General features: G+C 37.3%; 1 protein-coding gene across 2 annotated transcripts in view; it reads left to right on the top strand.

Annotated features, from left to right (window-relative positions):
* ARHGAP15 (Rho GTPase activating protein 15) overlaps positions 1–13,736 on the top strand; it is a 626,777-nt gene extending 613,041 nt beyond the window's left edge. For both annotated transcript variants that reach the window (XM_036023540.1, XM_028509736.2), the window contains exon 14: positions 12,625–13,736. In XM_036023540.1, the coding sequence (XP_035879433.1) occupies positions 12,625–12,808 (184 nt within the window). In that variant the 3' untranslated portion in view covers positions 12,809–13,736. The remainder of the gene's footprint in view (positions 1–12,624) is intronic.
* The last annotated feature ends 10,150 nt before the right edge of the window (positions 13,737–23,886 follow it).

Genomic DNA, 23,886 nt, shown 5'->3' with positions numbered 1-23,886 from the left:
AGGATTGGCAGAGGGAGAAGTTGAACCTTGGTGAGAACCCAGCGTAGCTTCAGCCAACCGCACAGGGAGCTCTGGAGTGCACGCAGTCCTTTGTTCCATGGCGGGTGCAATGCTCACACAGATCAGTCAGTGCGCTTGGACAATATGGCTCACTGCCATTGAGGCAAACCTTGAAGAAGACAGCTAGAGCCCTTCTGTGAACCTCAGTGTTCCCAGACAGGCAGAAAGTCCTTCCTTGAAAGAAAGTCTGAGTGGCCCATCTGTATGTCTAAATCAGCCATCATCATTATCCAATTATTAATATAAGAATGGTCCATTAGCAGCCAAATAGTAGGAAATACCCTTTTACAAAACCCACTGGAGAAAGTGACAATGGTCTCTAAAAAATTAGACATTTAATCCTGCCTACAGAATTTATTATACAACAGGGGGATACAGATGTGTGTGCTGGACAATAGAGTTGTGAATTAGACCAACATTCCTATGTTCAAGGACATATGCACAAATTGGTACTCTATTTTTCCACCTCAACACAGATTAGATTATAAGTGTATATGCATGATCGTAAAATAAATAGTTTCTGTCTCTGAACCAAATGTATACAGTTTGGAAGAGTTGGATTTCTACAGATACATTGATCATTTTACCTAAAATAGAATCTGATGGTCAGATTTTAGATGACCAAGAAAAATGGCGTCACCTTCTTTAACTTCAAACATCTATAGTGTAAATCAGATAAAAATTACATTCTATTCTAAATTCCTCCCACCCATTTTGTTCAAATTGGGTACATGTTGGAAACTCATTGTCAGACAGTGCGTGGGAAAGGCATCCTGCACAGTTATAGACCCCTAACAAGCTCTCAGGAAATATTAGCTCTCTTTGTCTCAGTCTTTATGTTCTTATTATCTCAGAGTAGGTGTGAAATTCAGGTGTGCAAGAAACATAATTATTGTGCCATAATCAAAGCTAATTTCTCTATTAAGTTCCATTCTTCTAAATTATTTCAATCTAGTCAATTCATAGTCTCTTGCAGACATTTTCCTGGCTGTTTCTAGCCCTAGGGGACTACACACAGCCTAATCATCTGGTAGGACCAAGGAGCATCCATTTATATAGCATTTCAATAAGTTTTTATTGAGCACCTAGTACTATGAGCCAAACACTAATCTTGATCCAAGGATATTGCACTAAACAAAAACAAATAAAGTCCTGGTGCTCAACATATTTGCAATCTACTGAAGAAAGATAATAAAGAAGATGAACAGGGTATGAAGTGTCTGGCTTATGTCATCTGTCCAGGCTGTCATTTTCATTTCCCTTTGGTTTTCTGTCATCATCCCCAACTTCCAATACCAGGTCTGACTTTCTGTCACTGTTCAGGCAGAACTCTGTGAAGCTATTTTAACACCACCTTTTCCTTGATAAACCATGCAGTAACTTATTTAACTATTCTTGCTATATTGAACATGAGGAATTATGGAATCTTGCTACATCCCCAGATTTTCTCTTGCTTTCCCCAAGAGGAAAATATGGATCTGTCTGATCTCAAAATACTCAAGCCTTCTAACAGCCTATATCCCCAGGGAAGAAGGACAGGAAGGGCTCAGAACTCACCACCTCTGTGGGATCTCACCAGAATCTCAGCTCTCCTCTCTCCAATTCTCCTTCTTCCAGTCCAGAAAATCTTTCTTTTCTCTAGCAGCAGTGTAGCCTGGCTCTCTGTCTACCTCCCATTCCATTCCATTGGTTAAGTCATAGCTGCAACTCTGAGTTCTTAAACATTTCAGTTTTTGAAACTCAAAGGTACATTATTCTTTGCAATTCAAATACACTCACTTGCAAAAATCCAAAGCCCTTTCTCTGCTTTTTCTGCTGTACTATCCCTCCACTAAGGTCAAAATTGCTGCTGACTGAATCTTGAGGAAAAGCAAGAGGTACAAGGAAGGGTAGGGAAGAAACCTCAGTTATTATACTTTATTCCACCTCATCGCAAGTGATACTTTGACTTCCTAAGAATATGCACTCTTTCATCATTAATCTGGGAGCCCAGACAACATTTTAAATGTCATTCACTTCCATCCAATACAGGAATCTTAGACATTTCTACATGCTTTCTGGTGGGAAACTCATGCCCTTTTTATGCACAAAATATTTAATAACCTTGATAGACACTCCTTGTATCTTTCTAGTGTAGATATGGAAAAATCTATAACAACCAAGTATTAATAGTAGTAGTAGCTAATTGATGGGATTATGAGGGATTTTTATTTTCTATTTCACTTGTCTGCATTTTCTAAGCTTTTTATAATAAATATAAATCCTTGCCCTGGCTGGCGTAGCTCAGTGGATTGAGCGCGGGCTGGGAACTAAAGTGCCCCAGGTTCGATTCCCAGCCAGGGTACATTCCTGGGTTGCAGGCCATAACCCCCAGCAACCGCACATTGATGTTTCTCTCTCTCTCTCTCTCTCTCTCTCTCTCTCCCTTCCTTCCCTCCCAAAAATTAATAAAAATAAAAATAAAAAATTAAAAAAAATAATAATAATAAATAAATAAATAAAAATCCTTAATAGCAGCCTCATCTATATGTACAACTGTAATTCTTGACAGGAAGGGGACATTGGTCTCTGGGCCAATTCTAGGAGCTGAATTTACAAAAGGACAGCTGACTTTTTCTTCCACATCATGGCTCTCTGCATTCAGTCATCATGGCTCCTTAGCTATTCTTTTTTTCCCAAATCACACTTGTGTGGTCCCTTGGCTGCACCATTGAGGAGCAGGTCCCTCTGCTGCACACACTCTCCTTGGGTTCTCCAGTTATGCAGTCTCTCTCTTAAACACAAGTCACAGCAAAAAGTATCTAAAACTCAATTTTCCTCAGACAGTAAAATTAAGCACAGACAATTGAATGATGATAGCCCAATTGAAAATTATTTCTTTTAGCTATTCAGGGATCTTTAAATGAAAAGACAACTTTCAAGTGAGTGCTGAAGATTTGATGTAGGTGCCTTTAGTGGGAAATGAAACAGCTGTTCTCTTCACCTATGTGAAAACGAAAGATAAAAGGGAGGTTATGAATTCTGACTTTGCATATTTATAGTGTTCCTTTTAGTTTTTCTAACATCATAAGGCAAATATTTAGGTTCTATATTTCCCACTAATATCTTGTAATTGGTGCCTTAGTCTACTCAACCTAATTAATGCTGATCCATGCACATCCCCCAACATTCTGTATAAAGTGCTACTAGCACATTCTAGTATTTTTAACCATCTATTGAACAAATTCTGGGTATAGAATAATGGGAGTCTTATAAGTTTTCCTTTGTAAAAATATTCCCAATGTATATTTCCTAACCTTTCTCCCCTCAGATCCCAGGATGGTGGTATTATCAGTGGTGCTGGTAGATTAACAGAGCTCAGGGAGTAAAATTCAAGAGTTCTTCTCCTGCTAGCAGGGTCAAATATGGATGGCTAACACCATCCTGAAGACTGAGAGAAAACACCTAAAGGAACTCATAGCTGAAATTCTCAGGCTGTCCCACCAATATTGCAGTTCCATTCACAATGAGAAATTAATGCTCTCAGAAGTTTAAAACACTGTGAATCTGGAGGAAAAGGTTGGTTTTTCTTCTACCTGAACACCCTTCTTTTCTTTGTAAATATATTCTTGGATGTGAATTATATGATTAAAAAATTAAAATATGTGTCCCAAGACTTCCTGCTGACTCTCTGACTCACTTCCCTTCCAAGTCTTCCTCAGGCCTCAGGTCTCACTTGGGAAGCCCTTGAGTTCAAATGCAAAATTTGTGAATACTAGTTATTTGATAAAGAAAACATCTATATCCCAGAGTAATAACAATCTTCATCTTAATCTAGGTGCTGTCACTTACTGTGTGGCTTTGATTAAATCATTCAATCTTTCTTTAGGTTCATTTTGTTCATCTGAGAAAATGCATCTGAAAATTGTCTCTCACAACCAAAAAAGCAAAACATACTTGGAGGAATATCCCTAATTTGTATTAAAGTTACAGTGATTTAAACAGCACAGTACTGGTTTAGAATACACACAGAATTATTGACAGAAATACGATGTACCCAGTGTGTGTGTGTGTGTGTGTGTGTGAGTGTAGAGAACTGGACAAATGAATGGAGAATGGGCAACTTTCTCAACAAATGTTATGGGGATATTAGCTAGCCTTGGGAGAAAAAATTAATTTATATTACCACAACATTTCACATAATAAAAAATATTTGAGATGAATTAGCAAATGACAAAATGAAATCATTAAAGAAAAACTAGGAGAAAACATTGACATTTATCTTATCTCTTTAAATGGATGAACTTTATAATAACAAAGACAATGGTAGAAATTCCAAAAGAAATAGTGCTAGATATGACAACATAAATTTTTAAATAAATAAAACTAAGGAACAAAAAAAAATCTGGGAGAATGTAAATACAACAAAAAGAATAAAATGTCATGCTTTTTAACACATAAGAAACTCACAAATCTACATGTGTAAGATATTCATTGAGCATTGTCTGTAATGACAAAGAATCAGAAGCAACCAAAAGCCCACCAGAAGGACATTGGTTAAATAAATTAAGATATTTTCATACTATAAAATGTAACAACTTTTTTAAAAAGATGAGGTATTTTTATATGTACTGACTTGGAAAAATGCCCACAATATATACTTAAGGGGAAAGAAAGCAAATTGTGGCATTTTGTGCATTTTAATCTCAGTTTTTAGAAAGAAAAAAATATATATGCAGATAGGTAGATGGATAGATAGATAAAAATTCCAGAAGGAACACCCATCTGTTAATTATAGTTAACATAAAGAAATTTTAATTAAAAATGAGAGAATTTTACTTTTTTACTCTACATACATCTGATTGTACATTTTTCAAAGACTATGTATTAGTTTCATTGTACAAAATAAGTAAATGGATTAAACAAATAAACTGACAAGCTCTCAGTAGGAAAGGGGCAGAGGACAGGAACAGCTATTCTCAGAAAAGAAAACCCACATGAGTGCTTATTTCTTATTTTTCCCCGTTTCCTAAATTCAAAGAAAAACAATTTTAAAATCTATCAAACTGATAATTATTTTAAAACAATTAATACGAAATGATAACAATGATAACAGGACTTTATGTTACTTGCAGTGGAATGTGCTAACATTTCTCATGTTATCATATTCTAAGAAAAGAAGTGCCCTGGCTGGTAGCTCAGTTGGTTAGAACATCATCCTGATACACCAAGGCTGTGGGTTGGATCTCCGGTCAGGGCATAAACAAGAATCAACCAATGAATGCATAAATAAGTGGAACAAAAAAATCCATATTTCTCACTCGTTCTCTCCTCCCCCCTCCCGTTTTCTCTCTAAAATCAACATATAAAAATTTTAAAAAGAAAAGAAGAGCCATAACTTAATGACATAATGCAAATTGTCAATGTGTGGTCTCCTGACCAGCAGTATCATCATCATCTGGGAACCTGTGAAAAATGCAGATTCTCAAACACCCTCCCAGACTTGCTGATTCAGAAATCTGGGAATAGAGGCAAGCAATTCGTGTTTCAACATGGCTTCCAAATCATTCTCATGGATGGTACAGTTTGAGAACCACTGATCTAGTTGTTGCATTTCTATTATTTTGTTTTATAGCAGGGTTTCTTCAACAGCAGCACCATTGACTTTTTGGACTGGCTAATCCTTTGCTGTGGGGGACTGTCCTGGGCATTGCAGAATGTTTAGCAGCCTCCTTTGCTTCTCCCCAGTAGATGCCAGTAGCAACTCCCCACCCAGTCATGACAATCAAAAATGTCTGCAGCAATTGCCAAATGCCTCACAGGGGTGGCTAAACTGCCTCTGGTTGGGAACCACTACCTGAAAAAAATACAGTCAAACCTAGGTACTCAAACATCTTCGTTCTTGAACAATTTAGTTCTCAACCAAGTTGTTCATGGAAAAGAAGTTTCAGTTGTATAACAAAACTTTGGGTCTTGATTCTTGACTCCAAAGTCCTTTCATGCTAATACCTCTATGAACAGTCGCACGTCTCTCAGGCAACAAACAAAGGAGATTCAATTTACCAACAAATCACTTCTCAGTTTTCTGAGGCTCCACTATACTCCAAAATATGGCAGTGCAAAGAAGGTACTTAATAAGTGCAAAGAATCTCATACCACAGCCTCTCCTACCTTCTTTGCCTCACTCCGCAACCTCCAGCCACACTATCTTTTCTGTTCCTAGACCCACCAAAGAGAACCTCACCACTGGCTTTCTACCTACTCATCCCTGGCTGGAGTTCTCCTTCCCCTGGCATGCATCTAAGTAGGTCTCTGCCCAGCCATCCCTTCTATAGGAAGGGCTTCTTCAGTGCTGAGCACCCTGACTGCTTCATATAGCACTTCCACCACTCTGCCCATCACAGTTAGCTGGGGCTGCATTATCCGTAGCCAGGCAGGCCCCACCCACACTAAGTAAACAAGCATCTTTGTGGACCAATTTGAAGATATTAGCATTTTTAAAAAAGATCTCCAGGGTCAATAGAAGAACAACTACTTCTCTTTTTCCTAGTTTCTCTGGAAGTACTTCAGTGCCTAAAATCATATTACACACTGCTTAGTGTATTGTTTGTTGTCTGGGTTTCCTGCTAGATCATGAGCTTTCTATGGGAAGGGACTGTGTTTTACTCATTGCACTGTCACCAACGCCCAGAGCAGTGTCCAACACTGGGTAGGCACTCAGTAGATATTTATGAATGGTTACATTGAGTTACAGTTTATGGTTACTGGTGGATTCTTTTTCTTTATTATACTTTTCTAAACTTTGAAATTTCTCTTGAATTGAATGTATTACTTTATAATCAGAAAAAATAAATTGAAGCTGATTTTTTAAATCTTTCAAAATTTTGATATAATTGAAGAATCCTGATTAGCATGTAGTAGATAGCTAACAAATAATAACAACTCTTAGTGTTCCTTTATGATGTTATCTACTATTTAAGGGATTTGGCTATAATAACCCAGTTATCTATGGTTGTTATCACATTATAGGATACATATAACTGGAAATAAGTAATTTTGAAGTCTGTGGGCTATTCATTCTTTTCACTTTATCATTCCTCCTATGTTATTAGATCTTCTGAATATTACTTTAAAAGATACTTTATAATCTCCTTATAATGTCCAATCAATAAAAATAAGAAAGAAATGAATAGTCAAAAATATTCAATCCTTGTCACTGAAATCAGTGCAAAGAAGGTACTTAATAAGTGCAAAGAATAATAAAACCATGTCAACTATGAACACGCAACTGCGAGATAAAGCTCCCTTTCTATCATGTGCTTCAAGAATTGCATGCACATGGCTTTACAGATTATTTGAAAGCAAAAATGCATGGCCCTGACTGGTGTGGTTTAGTTGGTTGGGCATCATCATGCAAAGCAAAAGGTCATGCCAGTTCTATCCCTATCAGGGCATATGCCTGTGTTGTGGGTTTGGTCACCGGTCACATACAAGAAGCAACCGATTGATGTTTCTCTCCCACATCAATATGTCTCTCCCTCTTTTTCTCCCTCCCTTCCCCTCTCTCTAAAAATAAGTAAATAAATTTTTTTTTAAATAGTAAACTTTATTTTTTTTAAAAAAAGCAAAAATGTATGAATATAGCGATAATTCCAATTTAGGAAAATAGTTGCTTAGAAAATAATAATAATATGATATTATTATTAGAAAATAATAATAATATGATATTTAGATCTAAATTTAAAGACTTTACAATTAATTTAAACTAACTGATTTATAAATTAACATATACAAATAGCTGAATTACCAGTAAATAACCACCTTGAAATACATTGGTGTTAAATACAAAGTCATTAGTGAGTACTCCTCTGTTTTTACAATATTTAAAAATTTTTCTGATAATAGCCATGACTTTAAGGGAGAAGGTGGAATCCCTGCTAAGTCCCCAATTATTATATATATAAATTATATAGTTTAATGTTTATATATATTTATATATAAAATATCCAGTGTAGACAGCAGTATAACTTGTACAAATTGAGGATAGGCAAGCATAGGGAGAGCATGAATTACCCCCAAAGTAGCTATAGCACATAAGAAACATAAATTAAGCACATTGAAAATTTATTTTATTTTTAACAGCCTCTTTCACTTAAGTGGTCAAAGTCACAATGAACATTTCACATAAGGTGGCTGAGCTGTATTTTGCAAACCAGGTGTGACTGATGGCAGGCGTACGTTTACCACCACACTTTCCCTGTTCAAGTTAAACCACCTTCAAGTTACATGTGTTGGAAAATCACAGCATTACAGAGATAGGGAAGGGAACACTTTTAATACACTTCCAATAACTTGAGAGTTGTCCTGCAGGCAATTATGTGGCTTTCAACTTCCTTTGCAAGTCATTATGGCCACAGCAAAACTCAAACTTAAAAGGAAGTTTGCATCCATATATCTGTTTAGAGCTGGACTATTATTAAATATTTTGGTCTTCTTAATTCAGCATTAATTTTGAGTTTTACAGTAAAGCTCTTTTTCAGTTTGAGTCATTTGGCTATAATTTTAAGCAACTAAGAAATTTTGGGGGGTTAGCAATTCAGCTCACTCTTGGAAAAATTTACCCAGTATAAGGCTGTGAGGATTTTGTTTGTCTGGAGTCCAACATCTGTAGCACTGGATTATAGACTGTTTCTAAAATAATCTTAAATTGATGGATCATTGCAACTTCCATTTGGGCTCGACAAAAAGTAGCTCTGGCATTTCCTCTCCTTTTTTATGCTGTAAACTGTATATCATCCTTTTAAGCTCTTGCCAGAAAAATGAGTTCTTACCCACTTCAAGATTTTATAAACTTGAATTTTACTTAGTGGCATAACGATTCCTTTTACAATGAGTATATATCAAGCTCTGTTTCATGAACAAATTCATAAAATCATATTTATTTTTGTCAGGCTATTTTAAACTAAACAATATTAATAAATAGTCTTTTTCAAGAGTTGCACTTTGGGGTCTTTTTCCTAATTATCGAGCGTTCACAGGCACTAAACTTTGTGCTCTTCATGTTGTTTAGAAATCAGGTACTTTGCTCTGAGGATTTCTTAGGAGTAAATTAATGATGGGTAAACAAACATGCAGAGGAATTTCCAAATATTGACCTAAGGTCTGAATGTTTTTGCACCTTCTTACCCATCCATCCTCCACTGCTTGTTAATCTCTCAGCCAAGCCTTTGCATCCTCCTTTCTCTTTGCAATGTGCTCTTTTCCATTTTAGCTTTTTATTTTTATCATAGAAGGGGAGTATCTTTTTGTTTTTTGATGAAAACAGGTTAAATTGGTAACTTGAAACTTATATCACTGTTGTGGAGTCTAAGGCCTAAGGAACGCTGAGCCCTGCCAGAGGGGTGGGACTCACTGGGAAGGACCACCATCTGACCCTTGAGTGAGCTGCTACATCGCCCTGGAACCAGGGTGTCAAGGAGGATAGAGTCCATAATGTGTTCAGACTTATTTAGTAGGCCCTTAGCAAAGCAACTAGAGCAACATGTTATATCTGCTCCTCGCTGTCACTCAGGAAAATCTATAATATTCAAGTAAGTTGGGGAACACACAAGTCACACCATGATAAACAGAGGTACTTTCTGTAGGACTTGTCAGAGCCTTTATTATGCCATTGTGCACTGTGAATTTTCAAGAAGAACAAATGGCATACAGTTTCTTCAAAACTTATTTTACTCTGGAATGCTATTTTTGTGAAATATATCACAGAAATAGTGTGTTGCAGAACTCACTTTTGTGAAAGCTGTCCTGGAGATAGTGCCAAACACATAGTAAAAATGTATTTGGTTTCTGAATCAGATTCCCCCCATTCCAGTAATACAACCCAACTTTATTTTAAGCTACTGGAAATACAACTTATTCTTTTTGGAGTTTTTCATCTTAGATAGTAGGTTGATTTTTTTAGGGGGGGCATGCAGAGCTCTTATTTCTTTCAATAGCCTCTATTGTCCTGCACATATGTTTTACTAGTTGAAGCCTTCAGAAATAATGGTACTTGCAATGCTCAGCTTGTCCCACAGAAATTATAATATCCATTGTTTTGAGGTTAAAAAAACGTACGATTTTAAAAACTTGTACAGTAGTATTCTAGCTACTTTTTTAACTTGTGGTTGACTTTCTATGTGTCCCTTAACTATTTAAGAGTCTACTGTGGTAGAGACTAGGTACATTCATATTTGAATAATAAAGTTTATAATAGCATTAAAACATTTTCCCAAACACCCCCAGTTTGGGGGCCTTCATTGCTGGAAATATCTATTTCTACTATCTATTAGAAAGGAATCTCATCTAATTTAAATGTTAATATGAGAATATATATTGCTTATCTGCATGAATCATATAGTTTAGTAGTTGGTAACTTCTACCCCAAATTAGTCTTCACTATCAGCATCTTTTCTAACATAAAGTTTGACTAATTTCTCAACACACCAACCGCCAGTTGGTTAATAGTTAATACATAAATTGCCAATAAAATCTATATATTATATACCCACAAACAAGCATACACTTTGTAACGGTGAATAAGAAAGATAGCATGTATTCTGTGTAATAAACATCCACATTTTTTTACTTTTTTTCTTAACTGCATTTGATTTTTCTAAGAGTTATTGTAAGTAACTTGATTTTTCCAGCTTGAAAAATAATTCCAATCTAAGAAATTGATTGGAAACTTGAAAATGATTGGCCTTTCAATAACTTGAAATAATTCCAATCTAAGAAATTTAACCTAAGTAATGCAAATATAATAAAAATATAAAACTATATGTTATTTAGTAAAATCTACTTATAAGTGATTATTTTAAAGCATTCATAAGTTGGTGTTATTAAAATCAAATAAGTGTGCAGAGAAATGGGCACAGAGGATACAGGTTTGAGATGAATGATTGTTCCATATTTACACATGCATAGAAGCACAACATGAACATTTGTACATAGAAAATGTAGGAAATGGATGCACTGGCAGAAATGCATTACAGGAGCTCCCTTCCATGACCCACCAGCTAAGGTAGAACCCCTTCCCCAAGAGGGGTGCTGACTTGCAGATCCAGACCCCCACTTTCCACCCTATGTAAACTCAGTCTGGGTGTCCTGCTCTAGCTTTGGCCATGCTGTTGATTCTGAGGCCAGAACTTTTGCTGAGAAGGAAAAGTATAAAAATCTCTGGAGAAATTGCTGACCACGAACTTGGGCTGTGGCAAGTCACAAATGCATAGTCCTTCTCAATCTCTTTCAGGAGAGACAAGGCATACCCTCCTGGTCACAGAAGTGGTACTTTAGAGATTTATGTTTGTGAAGGGATGGAAATAAAACAAGTCTTCCTGCCTCCTCTGCCTGGGGACTAGGTATGTCCACACAGGTCAAATAAAGAGTCCTCCAAAATCCAACTATTGTGCCAGTGTTCAATAATGGACTCTGAGACCAAAGACCCCACTCCCTTGCAGTGAAGTCTTCCTTTGCCTCTATTTATTCTCTATGTTCATATATCCCTTGGCTTGGGATGTCTGGTCAAATGCAGAGTTTAGTATTTCTTAGTGTTCAGTCCTCCCCTATCTCTTTACCATCACTAAATTCTCTCTTTTCCTAATTTTAATATAAAACCAAGTAGGCCTCAATATTAATAATTAGCCATTTTAAAGTCTCAATTTATAGAATAAGGCTTTACTTTCTTTTTAAGAATCCTGTGTTGAAGCAGGGAAAGCATTATCATTAAGAAAACCACATCCTAATGTTTCATTGGTATTCCAGCTCCCTGTACAGTCTTCACATAAGCAAACATTTCTGATTCCAGTGGAACTCCTTTCCAGTGCAGAACCATCTGCACAGGATTTAGCATTTTGTTGAGATGTGAGCTAAACTGGCTGACCAAAATAAATGGAGTGACTTAGAATTCTACCATACGTCTAAATGTCTCAGATCCTACCTTCTCTACTATACATATTCTGGTTACCATTTGTCAGGAAATCTCTACTCACACTAAACACTAAAAATACTTTTTCTCAGCCTTTGTGTCTACCTTCCATTATTAATTGTACATGTAGTTTTCTACTTTTCTCATTTAGATTCTCATGTATTTTACCCATGTCTCACCTGTTTCCTCCATTGACTATAAACACTTCAAAGTCTGAATCCTGTTAAATCTGCACAGTAACTTTTGCTGTCTAATATAACATTTATTCATTTCACAAACATTCATAGAGCACCCACAATAGCCAGGTACTATGGACATAACAAGCTATGAATTCTTTCCCCCAAAACTCATCAGTTCTATGTCCACACAGTGAAGTGTAAAGAATAGAAGATTAAATAGTTACCTTAGATGTTGTTTCTCTGAACCTAGAAAAATTTTTGCTTATGTTGCATTCCCTTTTTGTCAAAGCCAACCAGTGCCTTTACTTTCCTTCTCTAAATTGAAATTAAAAATAAAAAAGAATATAAGAATGCAGAACTTTATAATTCAAAAGTAGCTACTATTTAAAACTCCAATGGAATATTTTTTTCTGTCTCCTTCTCTCTCTCTCTCCCCCACAGGATAGTGGCCAAAGCCTCCAAGAACCTCATGTCAACCCAAAGCTTAGGGATTGTATTTGGACCCACCCTTCTGCGAGCTGAAAACGAAACAGGGAACATGGCGATACACATGGTATACCAAAACCAGATAGCGGAGCTCATGCTGAGCGAGTACAATAAGATCTTCGGCTCGGAGGAAGACTGACAGACAAGACAACTTACTGAATATGTTCACATCTGTCTCAATGCCTAATATTTTTACATTTCTGTAAACATATTTCTGAAATATTTTTTTCCTTTCAAGCGACAGATGTCTCATTTTGTGAAAACTTAATGATGATTTTGTGTTCAAGTTCCAAACATTTGAATAAAATACTTGACAATATTTGCCTATATGTGTTCTACATTAACCCCTTCAGTGCTCTTCCTTTCAGCACTTCTAGCTGTACATCATGCATGCTCCACATTATTCAATAATGTGCACAGTATGGCACGTACCCCAAAAAATAATTTTAATGGGGCTCCTGGGCATGGGGTGTGTAATTGTATGTGCATAGATATGTGAGTGAGTGTGAGCATGGTTGAGAATATGTGTGCACACAGGTAAGCCTTCTCATTACCCTGGCTGCCTCATACATGTTCCCACACTTCTTCTTACATGTGAGAAGAACTAAAAGAGGAAGGAAGGCAGAAATTAATAAATTTTAAATAGAACCAAGGAGGCCAGGTTCTTAATGAAAATGGACACATTTTATCTTTCAAGAACATTTTTATATGTGTAAATATAGTCTAGACATCCTTCGTGCTGGATGGTAGAATGTACAAATTATCATTGAGTGACAATTTTGTTCTGAAGAAAAATGACAGTTCAGAACATTTGCCACTGGATATGTTTTTTATATATACTATTTGCAGCCCCATAAACATACTGTCTTATAAATTAGAAGCAAAATTAGTGCCCTGCAATTTTGATCTTTATATTATACAGGAATTGCATGACTGCTCAATTTTAATGTTAACATCCATTTTGAAGCTTTGTCAAACTGTATATCCTCCTTTTCCCTTGGCTGTGTCATTTTATGTAGAATTTTTATTATGCTTCTAAGGATGCTTTATTGGTGAATTACATTAAATCAATCTAGAAAAAAATCTTTTTTAAAAGGCCTTTTTTCATATGCCCTAAGGATTACTTGACTAGAGTTGGATTGCTTTCTCCATTTGATGGTTAGTTTCAGTTGTCATCAATAAACAAAAGGGTAACTGTCTAGGATATATCAAACATTGTTTTATTTTGAAAAGTATGTTCTAGCTGAACACGTCTCAAACTCAGTTTTGTGAAAATATTCTGCTGATAAAAATGTAGACTTATGTTTGACAACGTTTTAATCAAATTCAAACGGAATAAATAAAACTAATCCAGTATGATAAAGAATAAGTCTAGTTATCGATTTGTTCATAAAATGAAAAATAAAGCATGTAAATAAAACACATGAAGCACGAATCCAAGAGCAAACACTGAGAGCAATAATGAGCTCAGAGGCACAGGGGCCTGCATAGATGGAGTCTACGCCAGAGTCTGCTCAAGAGACAGCCACATGTGCATGCAGCTCCAGCTCCCACAGAAATGCCTGAGGAAGGAGAGACTTCCCTTGCCCTCTTGAATGTCTCCATTTTGGCAATGGCACCAGTACATCGGCTCATGGCCAAGAATAGAGAAACAACCACAATAAATGCTGAAGTGTGGTTTTATCAAGTGGGACATATACACATACCACAAAGCCAAAGAGAATCACATGAGGCAGAACCCCATGATCTAAAGGCATTGGTAACAATGAGCTAACAGACTTGTCAGCTTTAAGCTCATATATTTAAAGTTGTACTTATGCCTTTCAGAAAAACATGGAGCTGTCAAACAAGAGTTTCTGGTAGGCTATTTCGAGTCCTTCTCATTTCCATGACATTCCATATTCTCAATTATGCCTTCCTGAAGACTTTAATTACTTCTCTTTTTGAAGGGTGGGGCGGGGGAGTAGGGTTGGATTCCCAGCATTAAAATTTTATCCCTTCACATAGTCATCTTTGAAGTAATTATCAGCCCAAGGGAAGCAGCAACAACAGCCAAAGAGAAGCAGCACTACCTGCTTTGAGGGTCTCCCTGCCCTTCAACACTGCAAGCGTTCCAGATTCATAATCTCCAAAAGCACCAGCTTCTTGATTTTTAATCAGATGGGATTTAGGCCAGATTCAAACCCCAGCTGTGCCCTGTTCCTGACTGCTAAGGACATTTAATCAGAGACTGTGTTTCCTCTCTGGGAAAAGACCATTCCAAGGTGCTGAGCCACAGTGCCCAACACAGGATCTGACTTACATACATTCTAAAGGCCTGAAAAAGGTCTGACCAAAAGGTCATTAGATTCCACAACATCTGAAAGCCAGCATCGATGGCTATATGAACTAACTCTTCCAAGTATAAAAGCCAAGATTGTAGGTATCGTAGTTTAACTCACTAAAGTATTAGATTTTGTAAAACTGATCAATATTCTCCATCCAGAACACATGAAAAGACAATGAGTATTTCTTCATCTTGTATGAGCCAGGTGCAAGACTAGACTCTACTGATCAAATATAAAATCAGGCAAATACCTCTACCCTCTGTAGTTTCACAGTCCAGTCAGGGAGACAATCAGTTAAGGATTGGTTACACTTCAGTACAATCAGGAACCACACCGTCTTGGTAGCCAGGTAGCCCTAGAGTTCAGCACTTATACATAGAGATGCTCAAAAAGTATTTTTTATCCAGTTTTATTGATGAAAAGGTATTTTTGAATGAATGAATGAATGAATGAGCAGAAGCTAGTACATAGATACTAACAAAGTTTAGTGGTTGACAAAGAACCAAAGAACAAATTGTGCCTGGGGGTGACAGGTGACAAAGAGTCCATGGGAAGGTAAGCCTTTCAATCTAATCCTGACCAATGAATAAGATTAACCAGGCAAAGAAAAATGTAGAAGATATACTAAGAAGCAGGAATGGCATGAACAGAATTATGAAAGATACCATATCTGCCAGGGAAAGTGGGAAGTTGAGTGAACACAGGATGGAGTGCAGGCCTGGCCATTTTGGAGGATGGAAGTAAAGAGAAGTGTTGGGGTCAGATATAGGTTATGATAAAATATTTAGATTTAATCCTGTAGGCAAAAGAGATCCAAAGGAGGTTATAAAATAAGAAAGCCTTAGTGAAACTTTATTAGAAAAAGAATCTCTAAATTCATCAGAGGGCAAAAGAAACATTACTTTTTGAGGAGACTGACATTCTCTTGTGTAGACATTTGTATGTTCGTATGTATGGGTATGTGTGTATACTTTGTAACATTTTCTAGGAATGAAATGATAATTTTGTATTCTTAGAAGCATTTCTCTATTGTGATGAGCACATATTTTAAGACTTTATAGCCTTAAGATAATGAAAGCACAAGTACAAACAGTCTCCCTGGACAATCAAGCTAGTGAAGTACATCCCAATTCAGCATGGTCTTGCACAGACTCACCCAGACATGGGAGGCTGCCCCTCTCCTACTCACACAGAAAGCTTCTTGGAGATGGTATTTATTTCGTCCTGTATGTTGAGAGGGCCATATAACAGGATCACCATGCCACAGCTAGTAATTGAAAGCCATGTGACGATACTCCCTATCCAATTAGAAACCAAAGGATCCAATTAAGAAAAATTAGAAAAGCTGTTAAAAGAGAACAATCACTTGCCAATGTTGCTGTCCTTATAGTTTAACACAGCCAGAAATTGACCTGTACTTTTCCTTTTCATATTTATTTTTGTGAATTATAAGTTAATCACCTTGTCAATTCCTAATTAAAAGGTCCTGCAAAGATTTTCATTAAAAAAGACAAGTTTGGGGTCAAATTGCTCCATTGTCAAAAATAAAAAATGACACCAAAACATTATCAGCTCTCCTGGGAAAATCAAATCTTTATGCAAACAACAAAGACTTTCTTCTAACATAATAATCACATATCATTTCCTCAATTAAAATGTTTCATCTTATCTTTAGGAAATAGTGGATTTTTTCTCTTTTTTTTAAACCAAGTTTTGCAAACTCAGATTCTCACTTGTGCCAGGCAGGTAATATAAGTAATAAAGAAGGGCAGGCTTCAGGCATTATAAAGTAGTAGCCACTGGGCAAAGCTTAAGCCAACCCCTGGCCAGAGGGGTTGGCTTCTACTTGGCTCAAGCAACATTGCTTATGTGGGAATGTGAGCACAATTTGCCATTCCTTCAGATCTTTCATGGAAAGCCAGAAATTCAGAAACTTATGTGAAACCTGATTTTTAAGGGCACCTAATAAAACATATCTGCACAGACTCAGCCCAAGCACCTTCATTTTCGTGAACTCACTGTTAAACCTTCGATGTTGCAAAGCCTGCTCCCCAGAAAATGTAGTATCTGAAGCAAATGGCGGGGATGTGGAAATGAGCCAAAGCAATGTGTGTGAGGACAAAAGAGGCACACTAAGCACTTAGGACTGGCTGTTTGCATCCTAGGCAAATTATCTACTCTATCTGGGTCTCGGTCTTCCCATTATAAAATAGATTATGTAATATTTGCCTTACCTTGCCTCTTAAGAACTCTCTATTGAAATCGTGGAGAAAACTAAAACAGGTAATACACTATGAAACTATACATTGCTCCTACTGGATAAGATGATAGCCCTCCTGCTTACTGACTAACAATTAATTTCATCATTCTCTAAAGATAATGAAAAGGAAGGTTGGAATCAGGCTCTGAAAGGCCTTGAAGGCTGTACCAATAAGTTTTGTATTAAGTCTATAGTCAATCTGGAGACCCTAAAGGTTGTTTAGCAAGAAAGTGGCTGTATCAGAGCTGTAAAGATTCCCCTGGCAATTTTATGGAGCAGTGTTTGAAGCAGGGAAAATTATAGGTACCATTGCCAGACAGAAGATTTTTATCACAGTACTATTAATGCAGATCTGAATTCAGACGGTGACAACTGATATGGAAATCAATTTTATGGAGCATCATTCTACTGAACCTCTGAGCTTCATTCAGCACCTCTTAATAGAGACTGCTGAGTGCAAAGCACCATTTGTTGTCACACAGAACTCCTACAGCAGGCCCATTTCCAGCTGAATTGCTGGGTTGGGATAGGGACTGATTCTAGTACTCTGACAGTGATTTGGCATTTGTCAGGAACCATCTTAAAATATTTTGTCCAAGTCATGTCCAGGTCAGATGCATATGCATGTTATACCATCTCCTTCCTGATGATCATAAGGCCATTTTCATCTTACCAGCTCTGATATCTCCCTTCTTTCTCCTTGGGCAAACTGCTCCTCGGGCCTCCCAGAAGACCCCCAAAATAAATTAGTCCTGAAAGACTAATTTTGATTAGCTAATATTTACTGGGTACTTGTTCTATGCCAAGAACTGCATTTTACATGTATGGTTTTATTTAAACTTCGCAACTCTAAAGAGGGAGGTATTATTATTATCTTTAATTTATACTTGAGGAAATGGAGGAGATATGATGGAACTATCCAAGTTCATGCAGTTAGTAATTGTCAATTTAGTATTTGAATCTAAATAATATGACTCCAAAGCCCCCTGCCTTAACCACTGTACCATCTGCTCACTGGATTAGGGAAAGGAACTGAAGAAAACACCAGCACATGAACACCCTAAATATTCATACCCCATACCCCATACCCCATACGTGGATACCTGGTCACTTGCCCTTTATAACACCTGATGAGAAGTTTATTTTCATGAAAGGGCAAGAAGGATATTAAGTATTTCCCCAAAGAAATACAGAGCACCTTTGTTGTTAGGGGTAAATAGCTAAATCTCAGTCATGTTATTGTTATTACAATTTTATATTCATGTACCATTTCATTTTCCTACATGTTTTACATACATTGTACTGACCATTTCACTATGCTGTAGAGGGAGCAGAATGGAAGCCTCTTTGCCCACATCTTTGAAAGTACCTGTTTGTGTAGCTTCTACTCTGTTACATCATATCTCCCCAAGTTGGATCAGATATGTCAATGCCCTGTTGTCATCTGCCATGTCATACTGCCTCATATTGTATTGAAATTCAATCTGGCCCTTTAGGGGTTCTGTGTGAGATGAAAAAAATGGGTCCCCAGCAATCTTTCTCTTTAAAACAATTGAAAAAGAGGCAGGCATCAAGACACGCTGGTCACATGCTGCCAGGGAGTGATCCCAAAACATCCAAGCGATGAGAGTACAGTGAGTATCTTGTACAAGACGATGACAATTTTCTGTAGCGGTATTGTCAAAACGAAAATATCTAGCTGTCTTGGTAAGAGACCTGGCAGAAGGACGCACACACACACAAGCACATGCATGCATCCCTCATCCAGCTGATTTTTGCTATCTTACACTTGAAGGGAAAAATGCAGGGTCCACGGAATTCTTAAGCAATCATCCGGATTCTATACAACACTCTTCAGTCGGTTAGCGGAGCGCTAAGAAAGCGGTGAGGGAGAGTGGGACACGATGGCCATGGTTGGTGCTCAGTATACATTTGTTGGATGATTGAACCAAGACAAACACCCCGAACATAAGCAACATTAGCAACATTATAGTATCAATATAATTCACTGTTGGGGGTCCTATCAACTATTCACATAGCAAGTTAAACCTAGTCTCAAATCACTGGTATTTGTACGAACTCCTAGTCCCCTCACAAAAGGATCATCAAACTGATACCCCTTCAACTCCCTCTCTTAAAGTCTAAGCCCCCAAGAAACTCTTCTTTTCAAATTTCAGCAGAAGAAAAATGGTGAGATTCGCTAACTCCTGCAAGTCTAACAGACAATTCCGACATCCTGCTTTGGATTGGGAAGAGTCTAGGCATTCATGACACCCACCAATATCTTTCACTGCCCTCCCTGCCCTGGAAAATATATGATTCAAGTATTAGATAAATGCTATAGAACATAGGCTTTCTGACCATTGTAGGAAAATTCCAACAGCCAAGAAATCTGGCAAATACAAAGCGTTGATCTAAAATAGCCTCACTTTCCTCTGGCGCCATTTAGGCTGACAAATTTACTTGAGACACACACACTCACATTTTAAGAGCAGGACTTGTGCTAACCATTCTCACATCACCAGTGAAATGTGTTCTAAGTCCATATTGTGCAGCATACTTGAAGACGTGTGGATTTTTCCACATCATTTGGTGACATTTTACACAGTTTAATTTCTGCTCTTTATTGCTAGACCCTACCTTTTTTTCCCCTTGCAAACATCCACCAATGGGATCTCCGTTAGCATTTTAACCCTGGGCTCAGATTCTTTTCTCTAGTTCAGCATCTATTTGTGATGCTGCTACACCACTTTGCCATGATGTGACCATCTGTTGAAGTCCATCCTCTAAGTGACAGTAAGAAGACGGAGGTATTCAGCTGCTGGAGACAGAAACAGAGAATCAGTGGAGGAGGAGCCAGCCTCCAGGGCTATGAAGGGAAGGGAGCCTTAGACCGCCAGTAAGAGGTGAATGTGGAAGGCTGCAGGGAAACACGGTCCAGCTCAGGAAGTCCTGCTCCTGCAGTCTCTCCACAGGTCCAGGTGAAAGGCAGCTTTTAAGTTGGAGGGGGTGAAGAATACAATTGAAACTAAAATTAGTTTGAGCTCACTATTTTTCTAGCTATCAGTTCTAAGGTCACAGTCACTAAAACTGGAAACTTAAAAATGACTTCAAAAAGGCAAACGCTAACTAGATTTCACACTGGATTTCATTTTACTTGGCATTACAGAAAGAATGCAGGTATTAAATAGACTGTTTCCTGTATACAATAAGGTTAATTAGTAGTGAGGGATGGAAAATCAGTGTAGACATAAGTCTTTTCGACAGGTATCAAAAATAATCCCCTGATCCCTACAGACCCCAGCTGCATTGAAAGAGGAGCAATATAAAAGCTTCTTTAAGCACAAAATTTTCAAACATTCTCCAGGTGTCCACAGTACCAGTTAAATAGGCCCTGAGCCCCTGTGCATAGGCTGGCTCTTCGCTCCCTTCTCCTGCTCGAACTTAAAGGCACAGCTACTCCTGCTGAATTTTGAGGTGCAGCATAAAGGCTCTCCATACAAAGCAGCTGGGATTGCAAAAGGAGATGGACAGGAGAACAAAAAGAAGAATATATTGTGGCCTGAATGGGACTTCCCTAAGCTCCTTATCAATAAGGTTAATAAGGGTCTATGCAATTTACTGATCACCAAGATGGAACAACCCTCTTCACACTGCAAATCTCCACGTTGGTGCTGGCTTTTAATGCTTTTCACAGCCAATCACATAAAAGCCCCTTTGCCCCACACCTCAGAGAATAAACTCTGGTTCACTCTCCTGGCCTCTGTAAAATCTCCGGTTCATTATTACACTTCTACCTGCTCTAGTTAAGCAGATTAACAGTTATTTCCTAGAATATGATCTATGAGATTCTTTGTAATTGAAGCTGGAGTACTCAGATATTTCTAAAAAAAATGTATTTCTGAAAAGTGCACTCCTTTTTTCCCTGGTTTAATTTTGTTATCCTCAATCGTATGCATGGTATAAAAAAAAAATCCAAACTTCTATCTCCTCTATAAAATACATGTCATATCAAAAAGGTGACAAGAGGGGGGAAAAGTAATTAGTGAGTTCACAGAGTTCAGTAGAAAAGTTAAAATGGAGTAACACATTACTTTTTATGTTAAGATTTCACAAGACAAATCTTGCCTGTGTTTTAATTGCATGTGACCCTGGCAGTCCTACTCTGAAATGAAGTGCCGTAAAATTAAAGATGACAGACGCTCAAAACAAGTCTTGTGATCTTGATTAGACTACAAAGACCACACTCTCTCTCTGCTGCAACTCAGATATCATGGACTGTTTTATTTGGGGAATTGCTTCATTAATGCCTTCTTTGACTAGACATGTTTATTACTAAAAAAAAATACTGAATATGGTGATATCTTGCATAACTAAATAATTCCAAAAAAGCAAGTTATAAATGAGTATTTAAAATAACCCTGAGACCTAATATTTTTATAAGTACTTGCATGTATATAATCACATGGATGTGGGTGTATGTGAACGGCTATGTGTATGAGTATATTAAGTATCTATCTTTGATACATATATTACCTATTCTAACCTAGGGATCTCTATTATAGCCTCAGAAGCAGCATAATTCATCTGTCATATTTCCTTATAAGCATGAAATTTTCCCAGGCCAACAGAATGTGCACAATTATACATAGTCCTATAAAAACTATCTCTGAGAAACACACCTTAGAACTTTAAACTCTTCAAGAATAGTCTGAGAAAAGAATTGAATTTGTCTCACACCTAATTTTTCAAAATTGTCACCAAATCATTCTATCTAAGTTACATCAGACATAGAGCACACGCTTTTAAGTTTCACTTCTACCTAGTTAAACGACAGCAAGGATTTGGCTGGGGGGCAAGTCCTCCATGTATTAATACACCTAGTTCTCCTCTGCATGTCCCCATGGGCCAACTGGAGGATCTGCTTCAGTCTCTTACACTCTCTAGGTCAGGTCTTCATCTTTACCATGAATAAGTCAGATTATTATTCATCTCTAGGATTCCGTGCACTCTAAATTTCTATGATTCTATTATTGTGTCCCATTTTAAGAACACTACTTTCAATTCATATATTTGATTTTAGGAAACAAAAGGATTTGTACTGGTTATGTGGATGCTAGTGTAACAGGGATATGGGTTCAACCTGGATCAAAGCCGGGAAATCTTGTTTCTGGAGTCCATTATTTTATTATAGCTGTGATTCCAGGAAGTCTATATACACATCTGTCCCTATTTTTTTAAACATCAAATACATACAGCAATCTCTCTTCTACCTACAAACAGGGCTACTGTAAAAAAAAATATGACAACATATAAGTATAAGAGATAAGGCTTCCTAATTAGTAAAATTCTCAGTATAATTATTCTGTGATTCGTCTTCAGTATACACAAAAGGCTTTGTCATTTACAAGCCAAATGGCCCTTTAACATATAATGCTGTGTCTTCAAACATCCTAGGTACTTGCCTTTAAGATGAAATCTTTATCCCTGTAAAGTTTCCCAACACTGTCAAAAATCTTCAGATGTGAAATGTGTTGTGTCTTTCATTTGAGAGTTTTACTCACCAGAAGAACCCAGGATTATGAACATCAGAAAGTGTTTATTAGAATCTAATTGGGCATAGTATTGAAGGATGTTATGCCAAGAGAACTGGAGCTGTATCTACTTCCTGTCTCTTAATCTCTCTCTGCCTCTGTGTTTATCTCTCTTGACCTCTTTATCTTTTTCTATCTCTGTGCTGTTCCTCTGTCTCATTAGTCCCTCTACCTCTCTTCATTCTTGCTTCCTACATGCACACCCAGAGCATGACTCTTACCTGGGATTCATGATTCCCTGGACCCCTGGGCTTTGGCAGATACATGAACTCTTGGAACTTTCATGCTAGATTATTTGTGCATTTTTCTGGAATTAAAATCCAGAGTTTTCATCACATTGTCAAGAAGTCTATGGTTAGGAATTACTGTTCTGGAGTTGTTTCCCAGCTTATCAATTCTACTAACTTACATCTGAATGCAACTTCACATGAGTCACTTCCAACAAAATCCCAACGTCCACCAGGCCCAGTGCAGTCCTATGGCCTTGTGTCTGACTGCCTGGCAGGACAGGCTGGTCCAAGGAGGTAAATGCATCCAACAAAATCAATTACTGCACATCAAAGAATGATGATTCAGTGTTAGAGGAACTCTCATTTAAAATTGAAGAAAATAGTAAACAGAGGCATCCATTAAGTTAAGATAGTTTGCCTATTATTTAAAGGAGGATATTTAGTATTTTGAGAACAAATTCAATAATAGCACAAATAGTCCATTCTCACAATGCCCACATTTTAACTGTGCCAGACACATGTCCTGTGTCTGCATGGTACTTCTACACCATTAGCTGCCACAAATCAAAGGCAATGTCATTGCTTTTAATAGGATTACATAGAACCCAGTAACAGGCAGGAAGACTAGCTTTAGACTGAGTAACTGGCCAGTAATTTGGATGTTTAACTAAATGATTGGCTGCCAAATTGACAGGTCATCCACACTGAACTAGCCACTATTCTATGAATTTTCATGACCAGGATCACAATGGTTCATTTGCATGTGTGAAATTCTGCTGTGAAGCTGGCTTTTGAACTGGCTAGCT

This window comes from Phyllostomus discolor, chromosome 4 (genome assembly GCF_004126475.2).
Source record: "Phyllostomus discolor isolate MPI-MPIP mPhyDis1 chromosome 4, mPhyDis1.pri.v3, whole genome shotgun sequence".
Taxonomy (NCBI): Eukaryota; Metazoa; Chordata; class Mammalia; order Chiroptera; family Phyllostomidae; genus Phyllostomus; species Phyllostomus discolor.
This window is presented reverse-complemented; position numbering and strand designations above follow the sequence as displayed.